At 39.7% G+C, this 23,845-nt stretch overlaps 1 protein-coding gene across 4 annotated transcripts in view; it reads right to left on the bottom strand.

Moving 5' to 3' along the window:
• Nucleotides 1–4,929: 4,929 nt before the first annotated feature.
• Nucleotides 4,930–23,845, bottom strand: part of CABCOCO1 (ciliary associated calcium binding coiled-coil 1) — a 74,071-nt gene continuing 55,155 nt past the window's right edge. For 3 of the 4 annotated variants that reach the window (XM_032784474.2, XM_032784475.1, XM_075072590.1), the window contains exons 6-8: nt 9,518–9,643; nt 8,943–9,083; nt 4,930–6,172 (exon numbers count right to left, since the gene is read on the bottom strand). In XM_032784474.2, coding sequence (XP_032640365.1) covers nt 6,098–6,172; nt 8,943–9,083; nt 9,518–9,643 — 342 coding nt within the window. In that variant the 3' untranslated portion in view covers nt 4,930–6,097. The remainder of the gene's footprint in view (nt 6,173–8,942; nt 9,084–9,517; nt 9,644–23,845) is intronic. The other variant, XM_032784477.1, reaches the window with a different exon arrangement.

The following is a 23,845-nucleotide window of genomic DNA, read 5'->3' as shown; positions in this document are numbered from 1 at the left end:
GAGTAGGGCAGAGCTGCTCTGCCCCACGGGAAGTTTTAGACAGGGATTTTACTTCAAAGAGAATCGCTGCCTGAGCTGCCCCATGTACAAGGGGACTGTGCAGGTTGCACTATCCTTTCTGAACTAATTGTGAACTCCCTGCTAATGTTGATGATCACTTAACTGACATGAGAACCCTTCAGGTATCTCTAAATTTATGCCAGGGGATAGGCTGGACACATAGTCGAACCAGGAACAGGGCAGTAACAAAGGTAATGCAAAGATGAGCCAAACCCATCTTTGCAACCTCACTCCTGAGCGGCTCTTTGTGTTTCTGGGCTCCAGCTAAGGATCACAGCCGTAGTGGGTAGAACAACAATAGTGGCATCAGGAGGACTGGGGTTCAGAAACAGCGGTTTCTGCAAATCGCAGAGGAATGAAAGTGAGGGATCACAAAGGCCACTCTGGGGTGTAATTCCAAGCAACTTTTACATGGAAACGGGCAGAAACAGAGACTCAAAGTTCTACATATCCTGCTGATTTTTCAGATTGAAAAAGTGTGACTAGACAGCTAAAAGAGCATAAATAATTTCTGAAAATCACAACACAAATGGCTAATATATTTAGGAATGTTTGTAGGCAACCCCATTATACAATTAGTACAACCTGTGACCAAAAAACCCCAAGGCCCTATGCAATGAAAAAAATATATTACACTTGGGGTAAAAGTCAGCAGTGTGGGTGCACTTGGAAAAACCTGCCACAGCACACACAACTTGGGGCTCAACTATACAGCTGTGCTTATCTGTCTGATCTGCATCAACATATGCTGATTATGTGGGCATAATGGGTGTGTGGATTTTTTGCAGGTACACTTATGTCCATTTGGGAAAATTTTAATTTCACATTTGTGAAAAGTGGCTTATAAGTAACTATTCTGAAAATGTAGCCAACAATTTTATAGAGGAAACCTAATTATTTGATGCATTCCAAATTCAAGCGCAGTCTTGGTGCAGAGGGACAGAAAGATGATTCAATGAGAGAAGCTGATCAAGATATTAATAGATGAAAGAAACCATTCTCTGTCTCCTTCTCCCACTCTATCTTTTCTAAGCTCAATTTCCCTTTCCTTCACATTGCTCCTTGCTTAACCTTCCATGCTTGCTTAACCTTCGGTGTCTTCCCACACTAAGGCTATGTCATCACTGCAAAACAGATGTTTTTTTAAACAGCAGGATAACTAATGCATATGAGCTATCCTACTGTAAAATCCTACTGGAGATAAGAACTTATTTTTACCACAGGGCAGGCAGGCAAGGTCAACACTGCACCTCTGATTGTGGTTGATCTCACTCAGCTACCTTGCAGTAAAACTCCAGGTGCCTTCTTGTTGCCAGTAGGATTTTATAGCAGGGCAGCTAAGGATTAAACAAAGACTGAATGGCTAGCCAACAACAAAAGCAGTTTCTCTTCCCTTGGTGTTCACACCTCAGCTGCTAGAAGAGGGACTCATCCTCCCTGATTGAACTAATCTCGTTATCTCTAGAATCCCTCGAAGTGGGTATTCACCCACAAAAGCTTATGCTCCAATATGTGTGTTAGTCTATAAGATGCCACAGGACACTTCGTCACTTTTTACAGATCCAGAGTAACACGGCTGCCTCTCTGATATAAGGCACATTTGTTATCCTGCAGTAAAAACACATCCTTTTTTTTGGCAGTGAGGACAAAGTCAACCACCTTTTCCTTTCTTTATACTGAGTCTCTCCAACTTCTATCAAAAGCTCTTCAGGGCAATGACCTGGTTAAACGATTTAAATTATGACCATTGGAAAGTACTGTGTACATCTATAGTATAACAAAAGTAATAAATAATAAAGACTAAGTATACTGAAAGTTGAAAATAGTCCCATTTGCTTGCACAATAAATGACAATGTAAGCTACTTTTAGACAGACACTAAGGCCTGGTCTACACTGGGGACTGGGGTGTCGATGTAAGATACGCAACTTCAGCTACAAGAATAGCGTAGCTGAAGTTGACGTATTTTACTTCAACTTACCTCCCGTCCTCACAGCGTGGGATCGATGGCCGTGGCTCCCCCATCGACTCCGCTTCCGCTGCTTGCCTTGGAGTTCCGGAGTCAACGGGAGCGCATTTGGGGATCGATATATTGCGTCTAGACAAAACGCAATATATTGATCCCCGATAGATCGATCGCTACCCGTCGATTTGCTGAGTAGTCTGGATGTACCCTAACACAAGAATGCAACATGACAAGGGACCTTAAAAGCAATAAGTCTGATTTTAAACAACAAGAGCCAAGAATCCTTAATTCATCATATTGTACCTACATAATACCAATACATCCAAATCCAAAGCATGACCTGTTGCATTTCATGTTAGCATTTTAAAACATAAAATGATTTTCCATTTTTAAATTAGGGCTGTCAAGTGATTAAAAAAAGTAATCATGTGATTAATCGAACTGTTAAATAATAATAGAATACCATTTATTTAAATATTTTGGATGTTTTCTTCATTTTCAAATATATTGATTTCAATTACAACACAGAAAACAAAGTGTACAGTACTCACTTTATATTTATTACAAATATTTTCACTGTAAAAAACAAAAGAAATAGCATTTTTCAATTCCCCTATTAACAAGTACTGTAGTGCAATCTCTTTATCATGAAAGTTGAACTTACAAATGTAGAATTGTGTACAAAAATAACTGCATTAAAAAACAAAATATAAAACTGTAGAGCCTACAAGTCCACTCAGTCCTACTTCTTGTTCAGCCAATCGCTCAGACAAGCAAGTGTGTTCACATTTGTGGGAGATATTGATGCCCGCTTCTTGTTTACAATGTCACCTGAAAGTCAGAACAGGTGTTCGAATGGTACTGTTGTAGCTGGCATCACAAGATATTTGTGTGCCAGATGCGCTAAAGATTCATATGTCCCTTCATGTTTCAACCACCATTCCAGGGGACATGCATCCATGGTGATGACAGGTTCTGCTCGATAACAATCCAAAGCAGTACAGACTGATACGTTCATTTTCATCATCTGAGTCAGAAGTCACAGCAGACGGTTGATTTTCTTTTTTGGTGGCTTGGGTTCTGTAGTTTCTGTATCAGACTGTTGCTCTTTTAAGACTTCTAAAAGCATTCTCCACACCTAATGCCTCTCAGATTTTGGAAGGCACATCAGACTCTTAAACCTTGGGTCGAGTGCTGTATCTTTAGAAATTTCACACTGGTAACTTATTTGCATTTTGTTAAATCTGCACTGAAAGTATTCTTAGAACAACATGTGCTGGGTCATTATCTGAGACTGCTATAACATGAAATATATGGCATAATGTGGGTAAAACAGAGGAGATATACTATTCTCCCCCAAGGAATTCAGTCACAAATTTAATTAACGCATTATTTTTTCAACGAGTGTCGTCAACATGGAAGCACATCCTCTGGAATGGTGGCCGAAGCATGAAGGGGCATACGAATGTTTAGCGTATCTGGCATGTAAATACCTTGCAACACTGGCTACAAAAGTGCCATGTGAATGTCTGTTCTCACTTTCAGGTGACATTGTAAATAAGAAGCGGGCAGCATTATCTCCCAAAAAAGTAAACAAACTGGTTTGTCTTAGCAATTGGCTGCACAAGAAATTGGGCTGAATGGACTTGTATGCTCCAAGGTTTACACTGTTTTGTTTCTGAGTGCAGTTACGTAACAAAAAAAAAATCTGCATTTGTAAGTTGCACTGTCTTGATAAAGAGAATGCACTGCAGTACTTTTATGAGGTGAATTGAACAACACTATTTCTTTTATCATTTTTACAGTGCAAACATTTGTAATAAAAATAATATAAAGTCAGCACTGTACACTTTGTATTCCGTGTTGTAATTAAAATCAATTTATTTGAAAATATAGAAAAATATCCAAAATATTTAATAAATTTCAATTGGTATTCTATTGTTTAACATTGTGATTAAAGCTGTGATTAATTGCAATTAATTTTTTTAATCACAATTAATTTTTTTGAGTTAATCGCGTGAGTTAACTGCAATTAATCCACAGCCCTATTTTACATCAGTTCTTACATTTTGAGAATCATATGGTATGCCAGATCACTCATCCTGGTGTCTCCTTACAGAACCCGTGGGTGAAAACCTGGCCCTACTTAAGTCAATGGGAATTTTGCTGTTGGCAGTGTTAATTTACTTCAATTGGACTGTTTGTACAAGTTTGGCCTGTGGGACTTGTTTAGGAATTTTAGTAGATTCCTCAGCTGTTCTATATATGTACTAAGTCTGCATGTTAAATCAGTAACAATACTTTGCACTCATATAGTACTATTCATATACCATGGGCTTCATAAATCTCCTAGAGTATGGCTACACAGCAATCAAACACTTGTGGCTGTGTCAGATGACTCGGGATCATAGGGCTATGGGCAGAAGCCTGATCTCAGGGACCCTACCTCCTCACTGGATCCCAGAGTTCAGGCTCCAGCCTGAGCCTGAACGTCTACACTGCAATTTTATAGCCCTGCAGGCTGAGTCCCGTGAGCCTTAGTCAGCTGACCTGGGCCAGCAGAAGGTGTTATTTGGGTGGTAATTTTCATACACAATTCCTTGTGAGCTATCTGTGTGCTCAAACTAGGAACTGTTGGCTTTTATAGCTGGATGTGAGCCCTCAGGTGTTTGCTGACCAATGCTATATGAGCAGAGACCAAAAGTGACAAAATCAGAAACATTAGCATAAATCAACCATAATGAGTTGTCAGAAAGCTAACCTTTTCCTGACTAAAAATATTCTGCCCATGCAAAATTCTAAACAGTTGCTTTACAAGTCATGATGTCCACATTTGAAATATGCTCTCAAGTACACATTCACAGCCGATTCCCACCCAGATGGTGCTACTGGATGTTATTTATTTTTTAAATTACTTTTGCTGAATCATGTGCAGCCACTGCCCCCTTCTGGTTTTATTCTCATTTCTGTACACACCAAGTATATGCCCATACAAGTGAAAGAGTGACAAAACAAGACACTTTAGGTAACTCATTTTCTTGCTTAATCAGGTTTAGACAGGTTTTTCATTAATATTTATTTTCACCACCATAAATGTGGATGGAATGCAAATCATTTCTTTAACATGTTATGAGAAACAAATATGTAATTTTACTGCTTAAAATGTTGTTTTCCAATATTCCAGTTAATATTTAGCCTACCCTTAGAAGCATGATTCATATTTAACCAAGTGCTTTCAAAGGGTCAGAGCTGTGTAATGTAAAAATGAATGGGTTTCACAGTTCTAGAACATATCACACAATTAGGCTTCATTTTGGGCTAACCAACATTTATACAATATGTGACAAAATACAGAACAATGCTAATGTATATTGAAGTAACAAATACAGTCAGTATTAAAGTGTTACAAATTTTCAGACAAAACTCCTATTGAAGTCAGAAGCAGCTATGTCTGAGAAAGAACTGTAGGATCCAGTCCAATGTTTATGTAATTTCGATATGGTGGACATAAAAAAGTGTTATATGATATTAGAGTTTTTAACAAGGTCAGCAAAAAATTAATATGAACTTAAGAAAATAATCGTAGATCAAAAGTGTACAATTACATGTTAATGACATTCTTTCCTTAATATATCCGCAATGTTTTCATATGCTGTTCTCTATTGTAAACCAACAATATGTATCTCCATTAGTGAAAATTTATGAAAATATTGTAGATTGGGAGGGGAGTGGGAGGTGGAATGCTAGAATCATATTTAAAAGTACTTTATAATAGGAGGAACACAAAGGAGTGGAATTGCTGAGAAGTTTAAAATTTTATCAGAAATTGCTATTTAGCAGTAGACTTCACTTTTATATTTTTGAACTACATATCCTTCTAATCCTTTTATCTTACTACGTATAGATAAATATAAATGCTAATGGGGACAGTAAAGTTGTTAAATTTGGATGAATATTTTCTCAAACATTAGCTCAATAGTTTCCTTTGTAAAAAAAATTAAATGAATGCCAACTGTCTTCTTTTGTTTTCGTAGATTCCTCTAAAGCTCGGCACTACTTCTTGTCTAGCTACTCAGGTATTTTTTAATTTGTCTATTCTCATAGTATAAGCCTCTTCCTGCATTTGCAGTTTTTCATTTATCTCAGTCTGTGAAGACAATCAGAAAAAAAAGTGGTTACGATGGAGCTATTTTGTGCTGCACATTGTCTTTGTGGTTTTGACATATTATAGTGGCTTAAGACAGACATTATCCTGTACACACCTTCCTGTTTTTCAGACATTATGGTGTTCCAGCCTGTACTTACGTGATAACACTTTATCATATTACTGTGTACAATCCCAGTGTAGTATGTCTGCCATGAACAGGAAGTGATATTGGGACAGCCATTTTTCATATAACCTTAAATTAGAAGATAGGCTAATTTGTCTGTATTCTCAGACAGATTTCACCACTAACCACCAAATCAGAAAAATTGCTCTGGGGTTTGGTTATTGCAGTGTTTTCTTTCGCTGCAGATATTAGGTCTCCAGTGTAATACATTTTACTGACCCACTACTGGAACTTAGAAAGCATATTGGAAATGAACAATAAAAAACAAGGTCTCTGAGATGTTGCTTGTCTGTCTTGATTATATACATAATAATGAATATATATATTATACATAGGAACTCCAGAATTCTGAAGCATTTCAGTGCTTAAATTTCACTGTAATATTTGCAATGAAGGTACATGGGATGTGACACATTTTAGCAAATTCGTTGGCAGTGATAATATGTAGCTGTCTGCAATTCTGTTGCCTGTAGAAATCTGGGCACACTGGATCTAATTCCATGAATATCAGAGGCCTTGGAATTTATGTAACCTTTTCAGTATGCATAGATGTATATGTCCATGGAAACAGATGGTGTTTCATAACAAAAATAGATCAGAAATGGAAAGAACACAAGATAAGATCCTTCCAAGTGTTTTAAGTTTTCTATGAAAGTTTGGAGAGGGTAAAAAAATACTTTACTGACTCCATACAAAATAATCATAGATTTAGGGCCAAGTTCTCTGTTAACTTCATATTAATTTCAAGAAAGCTATGTAATTTATACCAGTAGAAAAATTGGTCTTTATAATCTAGTGCTGAATTCCATCCAAGAAAGTTTGTAGTAGGTTACCTTTCCAGTTAAACTTCAGGGCTTTAGTCTTAAAATCCCTATATTGCCATACTCCAACATACCAAGCAGTGATGGGCAAATCTCAAAAAATTCTGAAAAGCTTGGATAAAGCACCAAAAACTCTGAATTCTTATTTGAACTTTATCCAGATCTTAGCTGAACTTTACTCAGATCTTATCTTATCTATCTTGTTCACTGTGTTTGGACCACTGTCAAGTATAAACAAACAAGTCCATATCCCATTGACCCATGTCTTCTAGGTACATACTTAATCACTTTCCTGAGGAGAACTGAATCTCCAGGTTAATTCTCTCACTCACAACCTAGCTGCCCTTCTGCTCCCATTCTTACATCCTCCTCTGATAAATGTCTTTAATGAAAATCAGCTGTCCCTGTGGCAGCTCCTGCTTCAGTCCACTACCGTTATCGTCACACCTATTTTGAGCCAGCACTGTGATCCGACACTTTATGGTATTTCCTTGATTCAACAGCACCAGAGGATGTATTACATCCATTGGAGAAACAATGCAAAGTATAAGATCGTAGTTCAATGTCTAAGAATGTAGTGGAAGGATTTTGATCATGGATCCGACAGAATCTAATGATAAGAGCAACTGGGGGTGTGGAGGGTGTCAAAGAGCAGAGGAATCAGTTGCAGGAGAAGAGTCTGTGGAGGACAGTTACTACAATAAAGAGGATATTATTCTCTGGGTAGGTAACCAGAGCTTGACAGATGGAAAAAAATACATCTCTCACTGGATCCTGCAGTTCTTTTTCATGCAAAACTCTCAATGACTTCACTGGGAGTTTTGCCAAGGTAAGGTCTGCAAGATCAAGAGAAAAATGTATATTTAATTTCTTAGAAAAGATGCAGGTTCTATTTGCATGTATAGGCCCAGACTTTTTCACCTATTTCTAATGACAAGTTGAATGGGAATACGGAATCAAACCTGGAAGGCATTACACTGGTGTCAATTTTCCAGCTGATGTTTCCCATTCATGCATAATCCATACAACTACAGTTTAACAATATCAAACTATTTTCAGATAATGTGATATCATTAGTAAAGTGTTTCTCATTCAAATATGTATATCACTGTGAGCGAATGTGCACCATATAAGATTATAATGGTATGTTCTGTTTACAACAGCTAATACAGAGTGATAGGTGCAATGAAGACAATAATAATGGATACTGAACAAGGTTTTGGCTGTTTCTCTTCAGTATGTTCAGATGTTTGATGGAGCAGGATGCAATATGAGATGGTCAAATAGTCTGTTCCACTGGGGCAACTCTTATGTAACTACATACAAAGAAACTAAAGTATAGACTAGGCTTACATATGTTTGTAATACAGAACCTACATAATAATTGAGTGTGTGTATAAGTTTCAAAGATGCATGTTTCTGAAAATTCATATTGAGCATATTCAGTATGGCACGTGTTCTCTCACTGCATCAGATCCTACACTGCTGAAAAGGAATTATTCCACTGATATGAAAGAGAGCAGGATTTAGCCCACACTTTCTAAATAACACAGCAGTTGTGAAGACGTGTTGTTATGTTACTGAATCTATTTCTGGCTCTTATTACATGTGAGATGACTAATTTGCAAGTTATGTATATCTGTTAAATCACATTCCTACAGCAGATGAATGTGTTGTTTGTCAGCACAGTGTGAGTACAGTTTACAGTCATTAATTAGCTAATTAACTACAGTTAGAATTAGTGAACATATTTCCAAAATAGTACCTGAAGACTGCCAATTATTTCAGTTGTGATCTGACCCAATACTGACTTAACATCTTCAGTGGTGAACCCAGCCATAGGATCTATGTCCAAGGATTCTGTTTCTGGTTGGAGCCCTTCTGGATGACATTCTTGATCGATTTCCTAATAAATTAAAAGTAAATGCCACAATAAATGTTTCAGTTTGAACATTCCACTATTATGTACAATATCGAAGTGTTGCCAGCCCAAAGGCACAACAACGTGCTGTGCTGGCATGTGAGAGTCTAATTTGGGAAGAGATCTTCAGAGTGTTTTTCACTGTCCAATACAGAGAATGCATACTACTGAGGTATTGTGATTGTTTCCTAAGGAATGGTGGGAGAGGCTGACTGAATACATGACATACATGCTCCCTTCCTGACCAATTAATGCATCAATGGCAACTTCATTCAGTCTTAAAACTGAGTGCACATTATACCCTGGTAGCATAAGATGGACAGAGGAATCAAACTGGTGACTTTCACTGTGCTCCTATGGGAAAAAGTGGGGAGGGTAAGGTGGCTCATAGTAGAACAGATGAAAAAAGAAACCCTTACCCGAGTTTCCACCTCTGATTCTGGGGGTAATGCAATAAATGATGAATACATATTGTAAGATATACCTTCTTCTAGCGGAGCAGGGAAAAGTGGATCCATTGGTTTGACAAGTTCAACCACATTCTGCTTGGATTAAAAAAAAACACATTGTAATACTGGATTTAATTCTTGCTCACAGCTTTGTGAAGTCCTTTTGAAAGGAAATAAAATGCTTGGCTCACAACAAACATAGTACCTTTTTGTTACCATCCAAGTGCTTGAAATTGGAAAGCCTACTGACAACTATTACAGACCACTGTTTGCTTTCTGACATGGTGTTATAAACAGATAGTTAAGGATTAATGCCTCTTTCACCTGTAAAGGGTTAAGAAGTTCACCAAACCTAGCTGACACCTGACCAGAGGAACCAATGGGGGAAAAGATGTTTCAAAAGGAAGGAGGGAAGTTTTCCTTTGTTCAGAGTCTCAGTTTCAGCCGGAGTGAAAAAGATCAAGGAACCAGCCTCTTAACAGAGTAGTAAGTTTTAGAAAGGGATAAATAGGTTTATGTTTATTTCCTTTGTAACTTGTCTGGTACCATTAGGGAATTATCAAAATTGGGCATTTGGGTATTTTTTTGTGTAACTAAATTTGTGCCCAGGGGAACATCCTCTGTGTTTTGAGTCTGTTGTCTGTGAGAGTAGCTGGTATGCTACTCTCTCCCAGAGGGTTTTCTTTTACCTTTCTTTTCTTTAATTAAAAGCCTTCTTTTTAAATACCTGATTGATTTTTTCCTTGTTTTTAGATCCATGGGGGTTGGATCGGGATCCGTCAGGAGTTGGTGGGAGAAAGAAGGGGGGATGGTTAATTTCTCCTTGTTTTAAGATCCAAGGGGTTTGGATCTGTGTTCACCAGGAAATTGGTGAAGTCTCTCAAGACTACCCAGGGAAGAAAAGTAGTGCTTAGAGGTGGTGGCAGCGATACCAGATCTAAGCTGGTAATTAAGCTGAGAAGTGTCCAGGCAGGTCCCCACATCTGTACTCTAAAGTTCAGAGTGGGGAAGGAACCTTGACACATGGGCTTCCAGGGGCTCTCATTAAAACTGAACAAGTTATCTGGAAAGAGTTCTTGATTTCCATAGGTTCCATAGCACTGCAGTTCCATACCCATCTGGATAATGAAATTCGGAAACTAAAGTGTTGGGTGTATCTTAAAGGTTATTATAAAACATAAAATTGTCACTCCTGAATAAGAATGTTTGTTGTATCTTAGAGTCAAAGGTCCCAGTTCATCACTGCATTATTTTATTAATTTCAAAGGACTTATACTAGGGTTCCACAGCGCCAAGTCAGGCCCCAAGATTATATGATGTACACCTCTACCTCGATATAACGCTGTCCCCTGGAGCCAAAAAATCTTACCGCATTATAGGTGAAACCGCGTTATATCGAACTTGCTTTGATCCACCGGAGTGCGCAGCCCCGCCCCTCCAGAGCACTGCTTTACGCGTTAAATCCGAATTCGTGTTATATCGGGTCATGTTATATCGAGGTAGAGGTGTAATAATCTTCAAGTTTATTACTATAATTTAATACTGTTCATAAGTGATCATCTAGCTATTGCTTCGAAATCAAAGAGTAAAAGAAACCAGTATAAACAATAAAAACTAAATTAGATTTTTAAAATCAATTCAGATTTAATCACCGAATGTGTTTTTTTGAAACATAGATAAGGTTTTAGGGTTTTTTTTTGTTCATTTGTTTGTTGAGTGTTCCTTGTTTTTGTGGTGCTGCCCCTGGCAATATCCCCTCAGTCTCAGGTTCTCCCCACCCAGGGGAACCCCCAACCCTCTATTCCCACCTTGCCTCAGTCATGGGCTACCGCCAGTCACCATCTAGCAGACTGGGGCAGACTGCAGTATAAAAGCCACTCACCTAGCCTTTCCCCTGCCACAGCCCACTCCCAGGGCTGTTTTAAGCCCTTCAGGGCAGGAGCAGGGTAATCACCCTGCTACACACCCTCCCCCTTAACAATGCATGGTGGAAGGATCCCTATCGCCCCAGCATCTCTCTTAGCTGGACCCTGAGGATGTCCCTCTCCTGCCTCAGGCTCTCCAGCATCTGGAGCAGCCGGCTTCTTTCCTGAAGGGTTTGGGTCCCCACCATAGCCCTCCCAACTCCCGTGTGGGTTCCCCCCCTACTTCGGTCCCCACCAAAGCCCTCCTGGCTTCCATGTGGGTTCCCTGTTCTGTCTGAGGCCTCTCTGCCCCCGACAGTTCCTGGTCTGGGTCCCCAGCCTTGCCTGTCCCTCTCACCTGGTCAGGCTCAGACTGGGCCACTTGTCCGGTGCTCCCCCTTATCCTAAAGGGGCAGTGCCTTTTTAAGTGGCGCTTGGTGTGGCAGTGGAAGCACCTCCAGTGCCTTCACTTTGCCATGGCCCTTTCACAGTTCTTTGCACGCTTAGCCCTTCCTCCAGGGCTAACCTGGGCCCTGCAACTCTCCTGAGGGCACTTCCTCATTAGGTGCCCAGGATCCATGCAGGCCCAAAAGCGTTGGAGCCCCCCTGTTAATGTCACACTCTGGTCCTTCCACAGTCTGTCTCTGGCACAGCCCTTCCTTCAGGGCTCGCCTAGGCCCTGCGAGTCCCACAGGGGCACTCCCTCTTCATGTGCCCTGGTTCCCCACAGGCCCAACAGTTCCTCTGCCTTGGCACCAGCCTCCTGCCCCAGGTGTCTGGCCCCCGATGAGACCTATGTGCTCTCCCCCCAACAGCTGCAGCAGCCTTGCTTGCTGCTTGGCGAGACGGGCCACACAGACTCTCCAAAAATAGTCTCTCATTTCTCTCCACCTTCCGTTCCTCAATGCTTGGGTTCGGCCAACAGTCCCAGCGTCTGTGCCCTGCCCCTTGTATCGGGGCGGACCACTATGCCCACATTCTCCACCATGATGTAAGAGTGCGACGACTCACTGCTGCAGCACCTCCTGCTAATCGTCCAGTGAATTAGCATTTCCAGCCTCCAGAGCACCCTCAGCCAGCTGATGTCCCACTGCCGCTGGCCCCCCATGTGCCTCCCAGGACCCAGTGCCCCTTGTCTTTGGAGTGCTGCCCCTGGAAATACCCCCACAGTCTCAGGGTCTCCCCACCCAGGGGAACTCCCAACACTCTATCCCCACCTTGTCTCAGTCGTGAGCTACTGCCAGTCACCATCTAGCCCCTGTTCGCCGGGGCAGACTGCAGTATAAAAGCCACACATCATAGGCAACAGGGGTTTGGACCTGCTGCCTCTGTCTACCCGTGGGCTGCCATCTGTAACCCCAGTACCTAATTGGCCTTCCACTAGGCCACAGCCTGGGGGCGTTTCCAGGCCAGAGCTCCCCAGCTCCCTTGGCCTTCCCCCAGCCCTGCTCCACTCCAGGTACCTTCTCTCAGCTCTCTGCAGCCAGGTCCCTCCCTCTCAAAGCTAGAGAGAGTCTCTGTTGGCTGCTACCCCAGCCCTCTTATAAGGGCCAGCTGGGCCCTCATTAAGCCAGCCACAGCTGTGGCTGCTTTCCAAGCAGCCTAGCCTTTCTCCTGCCACAGCCCACTCCCAGGGCTGTTTTAAGCCTTTTAGGGCAGGAGTGGGGTAACCACCCCGCTAGAGGGGGGTTTTACCTTACAGTTTCCCTTTAAATAGAGTCATATAGTTAAAGGCCAGAATGGACCACAAGTTCATGACCTCTTATATATCACAGGCCACCAACACCAACCAGCACCTGCCCATTTAAACCCAACAACCAAAATGAGATGAAAGTAAATGAGAGTCACAGGAGACTAAATTATTATGTGGTATAGATAAAGAATAGGAGGGACCGAATTGCACCAGTGCTTGCGGCCTGTGCAATGGCAGAGAAATGATTAAGAGAGATATACCCAAATAATCCTGGCAAATGACCTGCAACCACATGCAGCAGATAAAGGCGAAAACCCCCAAAGGTCACTGCCAGTCTGATCTGGGGGGGAAATTCCTTCCTGACCCCAAGGACTCTTCCTTCCTTTTCTGTTGAGTCTTATAACCACCCTTGAATTGTCAGATTATAACTAAATTACAACACAATTAATTTCTTTTATAAGCCATAACAGTCACAAAATTCAAACAAAAGATATTAAAAGTGCCTGACATGGCAAGTAGACTATGAAATATCTTGTTTAGTAATAACAGGTTTATGAGCAGTACTATACTTTGAAGCAAAAATGCAGTGAAAGGGGCATTATGAATTGTCCCTTCCTATATGTTGCATTCTCAGTAAGTCCAGGGGAAAATTAGAATGAATGAATTGTGGTGAAAGCCCAGAGCCAACAACTGTATTTAAATGAATCTTTCTAATGCAATACTTTCCTTTAAAAACTACAAGTAAGTCTTTGTATTTCCTTAGAACAAAACCTTATGTTTAACACCAGAAATGGTTCTATAGTAAAATTTATTTACAAACACAGAATGAGACAGAGTCAGTATTATACTCCTGCTTATAAACAGTTACAATTTCCCTCAGATAAACTTATAAGTTTCTGAAGTCTCTGAACAGATTTAAGACAAATTACACTGATCTATACTAAAATATTTGCGCTGTTTACTGAACAATTCTGAAGATTTTTAATTTTCAGAGAGTTATTTACTCATGACAAAGTTGTGTTGTTCAAAATATCCTTTTAAATCACTATAATTCTTGAGCTGTGAGAAACAGTTTGATGGGGGGAAGCGGACAAAATGGATTATGCAATCTATTTGCGCTAATATGGTGTTGCCCTTGCCACAGAAATGAGTCAGATCTTCACTGACTGCTATAGGCCCGTGGTGCAAAGGACACTTAAACCACCCTTAAAGTGGCTGATGAGGATTCCTCCATATTGGAGGAATCCTGGGCTAGCCCCCACAGTGCAGAGGGTGTCAGGATCAGCTGGGGACAAGGGAAAACGTGATAGAGACAGAGGTAGTAGAACTAAATAACAATATGCTTTGCCAGTCTCCAGGTGGTGCAATGCTCCCTGGGGAACCATGCTAACTGTGACAAGTTACAGCTGTCCAGCAGCTGCTCTAACTTGCACTGGAAGTCAGTTTGGCAAAGGTGGTTTAGAGCCGGCTTTGGATCCCCCTTCAGCTGCACCAAGTATGAGCTTGGTACAGCTGAGGATTGCACTTACTGTTTCAGTGTTACTCTAAACCTATAACCGTATACAATTACTTTTCATTTAATTCTTTTCTAGTGGGGGTTTGCATAAAAATGGACAAGTCTTAAAAAGTAGTCATATTCTTCACTGTATATATCATTTGTATTTTTTGTTGAGAACTAGCAGACTGCCTTTTTAGAAATGTGGGCATAGCAAACAATAAAATAGTATAAAGGAATATTTCTAACAGAATAACAGCAGGATTAGTAAGAAATGCTAATAAAAATGAGTTCTACAGATGTGGTGGTGGTGGTGGTGGATATAAAATTAACTTTGCATAAGTTATGAATATAGAATTACATTTCCCCCAGATGTTATCTGTTACTTAAATTAATGTTGCTTAAGTTACCATTATAATACATTTTATCCAACACTATTATATTATTTAAGTTTCTATTGCATAAAAACAAGCAATGGCTGATGACATAACTTTTAATAGTCTATGTAAACAGTTTTTAATATTCTATAAATGACTGTTTGGTATATCTTAGTAGTCATAGCACAAATGTCCACTCTCAAAATATTATGGAGATTAAAACCAGCTATTGACTTATGCAGAAATTCAAGTAATTGGAAAACTTTGCAGTATTTACATATGCAGTATGAAGTGAACCACTCTATTCATGGAATAAATGTCAGAGTTTGAAAATCAGCAAAAGCTAATAGTAAAGTCAGTTTGGATTTACTAATATGTTTGCAGAAAATCAGAATCTACATCTGATACTTGTTTGTTTCTTCTTGAATGAGAAAATGTAATATTTTGGCCCAAAGCTCTATTTACTTCAAGCTTTTCGTATCCTAAAGAAACTTTAAACTCTTTTCCCCATCTTACAAACCATCTACAGTTCTGTACTCAACTCCACATGGTTAAAACTTTATTTCTGTGTAGTAAATCTTACCAAAAAGGCAAAAGTGCATGTTATATAAAAGATGAAAAGTATTCCCAACTTTCTGCCTTATGGATCTGATCTAAAACCCAGTGATGTACCAGCGAATCTTTCCACTGACTTCAGTATGCTTTGGATCAGGCCATATATGAATGATAGCCAAATCAGAAACTATTCCTTGTTGTTTCTTCTGTATAAATACACACGCCATACTTCAGATTTTTACATGGTATGCCTTAGGGTCATATGATACCTGCAGAGCCACACAGGCTTATATCTAAAAAGTTACTTAAGTGAGATTTCTTGTGAGCCAAAACACTTAATGCAGGATTTGCAGGATTTTACCAGCTAGTCTAAATGTGCTTAATCCCAGATTTGCAAATTTTCTGAGTTTCAGACATTGGGATAAAAGCCTGTGGTTTATATGGTAGAATACTTGGAATAAACAAACTGATGACTAGAGCTCTAAACTCACACTTTTGGCCAAACCACCAGTTTAACCCCATCTTCAAGTACATATGCATACAATTTGCCTACTGTAGCTGTCTTAGCAAGCATTAAGCAGAACACCAAAATTCTAAAAGAGCACCAATTTTATGGGAAGGCTGCTGTGGGTCGCTCCTCAAATACATTGCTTATATTACTTTGCTGCAATGTGGTGTCCACATTTGAGGACATAAGCAAGCCCAAAGAGTGAAGGCTGTTATCAGATCTACGCAGTCTGAATAGAATGTCAGAATTGAGTTCTACAGTAACCAGGGGCTAAATTTTTCCTCAACTTTCTTTACTTGCATGGGAGTTGTGTATACATATTCAAGGGCAGAATTTGGACCACTTGAAGACAATTACAATTACATAAAAAAAACAGAATAATAAATCACATTTCTCCTTTACGTTCCTTTTCTTTATCTTAGAATTTATGTTAATCCATTTTAGAAATGGGTTTCTCAGCTATAGGAACTGAGCAATAAGCAAATACTTGAACTGTGAAACTCAATTTCACCAGGAATGAATCTGGCCCAAAATAGCTATTTTAAATACTTTGGTGCTATAACCAAATTCACAAAACAGGATAACTCCATCCCACCCCCCCCCCCGCCCCCCAGCCATAAATCAGTCAGTGACATCTGGCCTCAAGGACATCAGTGTCATCTGAAATGTAGTAATTTATATTAATGAACATCAATATTAATTTTTAAATAAAAAGAATTTGCTGTAGCCATTATGTTTACATACGGAATATTATTTATTGGTTGTGTTCCTCCTACATTTTGCCCATAAATTATTGTAAGGAGAAAACAGAGTCATGGTTATAAATATTTTCTCTCTGAGTTTAATCTTCTAAATATCGTCTTACTGTTTCAGCAGCTATACAAGACACTCCCCTGTTAGCCAACAGGCAGGATTTTCTTGCTACTCCAGCAACTGCTGCCAATTTAAATACTTAGACAACTAGAAAGGGGTGTTCCTACAGGAAGCAACCAAACCCTTCCTTTCTAGAGGCCCCTCTGTGGAAAACACCTCTTAATGTCACATTCAGGGGCTGCCACAGTTTCAGGGACCAAAGAAAAGGAATAATGCCTCCACTTTACTGAATTGCAACATTCTTTGCAAAAAACATTTCTTTGTTTTTAACCAGGCTTTCAATTAATACTATACAATTCTGAGATGTTAATACATTACAGACATCATGGAGGGGACAATGAAAATATGACCAGTGTGCTTCCACACAGAGGGCATCAATGCAGTACTGATTCACCTTGGAATAGTAGCTGTAAATTCATATTCTGTTCACAGTAATGCTAACCTTCATGGAGTCATGGGATTACATGAGAATCTCAGCTTTCATTTAAAAAAATAAAGCTAGTTTCTAGCCCTTGTGGTTGCTAAGAAAAGATTGCAAATATAAATCCTTGCGGCTCAGAACCAGAAGGCAAATAAAAGAAACCCAGAATTTATTATTTTTAAGTCAATACCGTGATTTCTTGGGGCTTGACTCATGATTTTCAAATGCTTGGAGTTAGCAACACTTAGGTACAGTATTACCTCTTTAAGTCATGTACTGTATTGTAGGAGTTTGGGTGTTTGTTTTTTTTAAACACCAGAAAGCATGGCTCCTGTGTGTTTGAACCCTGCAAACTACTTACTGCCATCCTCTCCTCCTCTCTCATGGAAGTTCTGCCAGCAAACAAAGCACAGAAGCTGGCTCCAACGAAAGTTGCAGGATTTTGTTAATACAGAAATACATGCTCCCTAAAGATGAAGGCTCATGGAGCATGAGTGGTTGGCACAACTTTTACAAACTTGCAGGCCAGGCCTGACATTCTTGGTTTGAAATCAGAGTTGTTATTATATATAGAGATAGAGAGATCTGAAATAAAAATCCAGAGACATTTGGACACCAAGTGTTCATCTTAGTCATCCAAACATTGTAGAACTTAGATGTTTTACCAGTCATATGATACAACTTCGAAGATATTAAATTTGTACTCGGCATGTATAGCTACATCTAGGTGATGGAAAATAACCTTTCAGAAGTGTTGCCTATAAAGCCTCCAGGTGAGCCACAAAGAAAGCAGTCGGAAAGGTGAAAAAAACAGCCTTAGATGAGCTGTATGAATTGAACAGCCTTCAGCTGTGAAGAAAATATAGGCAATCGCATGGAATATGGAAGGAACATACCATTTGTAAAGACGTAGAGGGCAGACTGCTTGTGATGAAAGACACAATATGTAACTGTGAGAATCTAATTAATGCAAACCCTTTATACGTTACACTAAACCGGTGTGAACTGATAATTATGGATATTGATGATCTCTCAGAGGCAGTGGTTAAAGATGCACTGCTGAAGATGGCACCTATAAAAGCAGCAGGTTCAGACAAAATCATGGTGGAAATTACCAAATGTCAAGGGTTTTTCCCCACTTTGAACTTTAGCGTCCAAAAAGTGGGGACCTGCATGATCACTTTTAAGCTTAACTACTAGCTTAAATTTGGTACGCTGCCACCAGCCAAAATATAGTGTTTGGCACACTTCCTGTTCCCCCAAAACCTTCCCTGGGGAACCCAAGACCCAAACCTCTTAGATCTGAACACAAGGAGAAATTAGCCTTCCCCCTCTTTTTCCCCCCCGACTTTCCCCTCCCTGGGTTACCTTGAGAGGCTGCACTGATCCAAACTCCTTGGATCTTAAAACAAAGAGGAATTAACCTTCCCTCCCTCCTTTCCCCCCACCAATCCCTGGTGAGTTCAGACCCAATCCCCTTGGGTCTTAAAACAAGGGAAAAAATCAATCAGGTTCTTAAAAAAAAATTCTCTCTGTAAACTAGGATGGAAATAGTTGATTTACGGGGTATTTCAGATATCATGATAAGCCTAGAGGGGACACCCCTCCGCCCAGTTCTGAGATCTCAAAGTTAAGAAAACAGAGTAAAAATCCTTCCAGCAAAAGGAAAAACATTCACAAGTTAAGAAAACAAACATAAGACTAATCCGCCTTTCCTGGCTATTACTTACTATTTTGAAACATGAGAGACTAATTCAGGAAGATTGGAGAAAACCTGGGTGTACGTCTGGTCCCTCTTAGCCCCAAGAGTGAACAACGAACAAAACAAACAACACGAACAAAGACTTCCCTCCACCAAGATTTGAAAGTATCTTGTCCCCCCACTGGTCCTCTGCTCAGGTGTCAGCCAGGTTCACTAAGCTTCTTAACCCTTTACAGGTAAAAGAGCCATTAACTCTTAACCATCTGTTTATGACACCAAAGCCTTGAGAGTGGTTGGTCACACTGCATGTAACTCTTAGAGCAGTAGTTCTCAAACTTTTTTTTTCAGGGACCACTTGAAAATTGTTGAGGGTCTCAGCGGACCACTTAATGATCTTTCCAAATGTTGTTTGTACCATTAGCTAACTATCATAAAGTGCTTTGGATAGAAGCGCTATATAAAAAAAACCCCTTAATAATAATAAAAGTTATTTTGTTCTACAAATAAAAGCATACAACTCATATTTTAATATCAGTAGTCCTACCTTTCTAACGTGATGGATGTGCTCTCTCCCCCACCACGGCAGCCCCCGAGCTGGGGCTGGGAAGGAGGGTGGTCTCTCACCAGCAGCTGCAGCCCTGCTGCTGAGGAAAGTCACCTCTTTCTCTTGCCTCTGCAGCCCTGCATGTCCCAAACTCCCCCCAACCGCTCTTCTCACCCCACTGCCTCCCTCCCACCTATCTCCTATTTCCCCCAAGGCCATCACCTTACCCTACCTGCTTGGCTCCACTAATTAGGTGGGTGACTATTCATTCTCTTGTGTGTGGCCGCCCAGGCCCGCACCTTAGTGGGAACTATTCGTGGACCACCTGAATGGAGCTTGTGGATCACTGGTGGTCCATGGAACACAGTTTGACAACTTATGTCTGAGAGGGAATCTCTCAGATGTGATTGTCACATTTGCAAAATAGTGGAGTCCATTTGAAGATAGGAGCAGTTTGGTTGTAGAAAAGAAAAAAAGAAGACAAATGTTATGTTCACTGTTGGACAGTTGGTAGAAAAGAAGATGGAAAGGAAAAGAACATGGTTGGGCTTTCCTTGAATTGGAGAAAGCATTCAACAAACTACCAAGTTGACAGCTGGTGCCTTTGCTATGATTTTATCAGGTGCTGGAGGATCTTGTCCAGACAGCGATGGGTTTGTATGATGGTTCTAAGACAAAAGTGCAGATGCCCTTGGCCTTTGGCATAGTGGAAGATTTCAAGGTGAAGGCTGGATTCCACCAGGAATCAGCATTTAGTTTATTACTATTCATAACTGGTGGATTTCATAAGTAAGCAAATTCAAAGAGAAGGTGGGACAAAATTGATCTATGCAAACAATAGTGCACTTATGGCTAATAGTGAGGAAGATTTCATCCAGGTGATTGATGCCTGGAACATGGAACTAACACATTTTGTCTCAAAATGAGTTAAAAAAAAAAAAAAAGCCTGAAGTCCTGTGAGTGACTCATACGGAATCAAGACAGATGAATATCATCGAGGGCCTGCTCCTACATCAGGTTTCTGAGTTTAAGAACCTTAGGGGATGGGTTAATAGCTAATGGAGAAAACAACAGAGAACTGCAAGCAAGGTGCCTGAGCGCACGGCAGTCTGGTGCAAGATAAGTGCAGGATTTATGATCTATGGATGCTCAGACTACTTAAGGGACAACTATACAAAACCATGGTAAGATCAGAGCTTCTATATGGGTCAGAGACACCGGTTTAGTGTAACATATAATGGGTTTGCATTAACTAGATTCTCATAGTTACATATTATATGGATCAGTGACTGAGTGACCAAAGAGAGGCATTTCAAAAGACTTGAAATGAGATGTTTGAGGGCAGTGAGAGGGATGACACTACTGGATCCCATGTGGAATGATACCATCAGGAGTGAGACCAAAGTTTGCAGTATTAGAGAGAAGCTGCCAGAGGGGAGGCTGATATTGTATGGGTATGTATAAAGGATGGTTGAAGGAAATCCTATTAGGGAGGCATTTGAGACTAGAGTTTGTGGATGGAAAACAAGAGGAGAGCCAACAAAATGGCGGATAGACTGTGTCTGGTAGGGATGAGTGGATATGGAGTGAGCACTGGGCCAACAAGCCTGGAAAAGACTGATCCAGTGAGCTCACCCTAGCCAGGGAGGAAAAAGGGTAATAAGAATAAGAATAAGAATATGTAGCTACATCTTAATATCTTGTAGCATATCCTAATTGGGCTGTAGTTTTAGACTCCCACCCACGTCTCATTCTCTGAATTGCTAAACCAGTAGGGGATAACAAACATAAAAATGTTAAGCTATACCTAGCCAATTACCTTTGATTATATCTTACAAATTAGTCAGTGAGGTAAGGGGAGGGATTTACACATTTACTGAAGATTCCTTTCACGTCTATCTTCTTGCAATGAAAGATGGCAAACAGATTTGCATGAGTACCTGTTGAGTTTAGCTGCATAATGGTCTACAATGTTTTGAATATTTAGATGTAAAAAAATGTGGTGGCACTACATTTGTCTCCTGTGGGCCCACCATAGCAGCAGGTACTAGAACCCTGCACAGAGCTGCAGGTTAATTACTATTGGTTTGCCAGAGCTAACATGCTGCAAATGTGAGGGAAGGACCCTGAGCGGTACAGAATGGATTTCAGGTAGAGTTATTTTGGAATTGCTTTTCTGCTAATAAAACCAAACTGTAGAAGGGGGACTTTTTGATTCTGTGATTAGTGGCTAGCTATTGCCTGACGCTAGATAGAGATTCCACCAGCTCACCTATTCTGTGAAACGTCAAGGCTTTGTTATACAAATTTATTGTACATCCTTCTTTTCTTATCTTATCCCTCTAATTAGAGTACGCTCTGCATGCAAGAGTGTCATACACAATTTCCCCAGCCCCAAAATTAAACAAAACAAAACCACCACCCAAACCAAACTATGCATTGTGTGCAGCCTCCAACTGTCAAATGTCCAGGAAACAAATTGTCTAAATTCCTCTCAGTCCATGGGTGGATCCAGTATCATTAATTAATTCTCAGCTGATATATAAGTAAAATAGTTTAATTTTTAAAAGGTTGGCATTAAAAAACCCAACCCTAAACATAATATTGATTCTAAGCTAGTAGGATATACAAATTGCTCATATGATTTAAAAAGGGCAATATGGTGTTTCTTTTTAATATGTTGCACTATAAAAATGTTCTGATGTAGGGTGATATAAAGACAGTAATGTTGCATCCTGTGCTATTAGACATAAAATACAAAGAGAATTGGCTTAAATCTTGGCCTCGGAATGTGTATGTTTCTGTTAAAACAACAATTTGTCCTGTGGACTATAAATTCAGTTTCTGTTTTTATTGGAATCACAGTTTGCTTTGGAAACAAGCGTGCAGAAAAACAACCAGTAACTTAAATATTTTAAAAACATCTCAAAACAGGCATGGTTGTGAGATCAGTTGCTATTATTCTTCCTCTGTGAACCATAATGTGTTTTAAATCTATTTCCATATTTTTAATTAACACCTAGTTCAAACAAAATCTTACTGTGGGTCTTTTTAATCACAAATGGAAAAACAAGTTTACTTTATCAGAAAATTGACTAGAGACTGTTTTAGTAACTTATTTTCATGTTCGTATCATTAAAATTAAGTTATTAACATGCATTTCTGGATTCACGGATGTATACCCTGAAACAGTTTTCCTCTAAAATTTCTAAGTTATACATTTAAAATTGCACCTCTGCATGTGACACTAATTTGAGGTATTACCAGTTTCCATCTTCTTACTACAATATTTGATCAGCACTCATCAATTTAACAAAAGAAAATACATAGCTTAAAAATACTGATGTTAAAATGATTTTCAAGGCATCAGTATTGCATGACAGTTGTGCTGCTGTATAAATTCGAACTCAAGAACTCCAGTCATATCTTTTTTTGATCTGAAAGAGACAGTATACTTCAGTATTGCTTCAGTATACCATATAAAAAGTTGACCTACTTTACATCCCACTATAAACAAGCCAATAATAACTGGCTCTCTCCTTTTATAGTATATGTTCATCAGTTTATTTATGTTGGGTCAGAAAGTAAGTTGAGTGTTTGGGGGTTGGTTAAGCTGTATTGTATGTTCCTGCAATTTATGCTGAATAGAACTGCAGTTGTGGACCGGGTTATATTTTTGTAGTATGACCACTGTACCAACATAAAAACTAATTTAAATTTGGCTTAAACCTGTCCTGGTGGATGACTGGAAATAAACTTCCTCTTGGTTAGCCTCCAAAGCCAGCTGCACCTTGGATGCGATGAGTCTGGCTGGATCAGAGGTTGTTATTGAGGGGGTATGAATCTCCTAAGAGAAGGTTTTTCTTCCCTCCAGCAAGTTTTGGAGAAGACATTTTCCAATTGTTGGGTTGTAATGGTTTCTGATGGAAGAAACCATTTCCAACAGAATAATTTTTCACTGAACTGAGTTTAAACGTAACACTCACTTAAGTCTGTATCCCTCACCAACTGTAATTTAATCTCCATTCTTTAAAAAACAGCTGATTTTGCTTGAACAAGAACTCCACAATCATGTAGAATTTTACCTCAAGCTGAGACTCATGGCAAAGATTTTGAGTTTTAAGATTATACTAAGTTTAATCTTTTGAAGCTGCAGAGAATGTGGCATTTAAAATGGCTGTTTGTAGATACTTGCTTTTGTTGGCCTCTTTGGATTTCTAAGTGAC

The sequence above is a fragment of the Chelonoidis abingdonii genome, chromosome 15 (assembly GCF_003597395.2).
Source record: "Chelonoidis abingdonii isolate Lonesome George chromosome 15, CheloAbing_2.0, whole genome shotgun sequence".
NCBI classification, from domain to species: Eukaryota; Metazoa; Chordata; order Testudines; family Testudinidae; genus Chelonoidis; species Chelonoidis abingdonii.
Note: the sequence above shows the minus strand (reverse complement) of the source record. Positions and strands in the feature narration are given on the sequence as shown.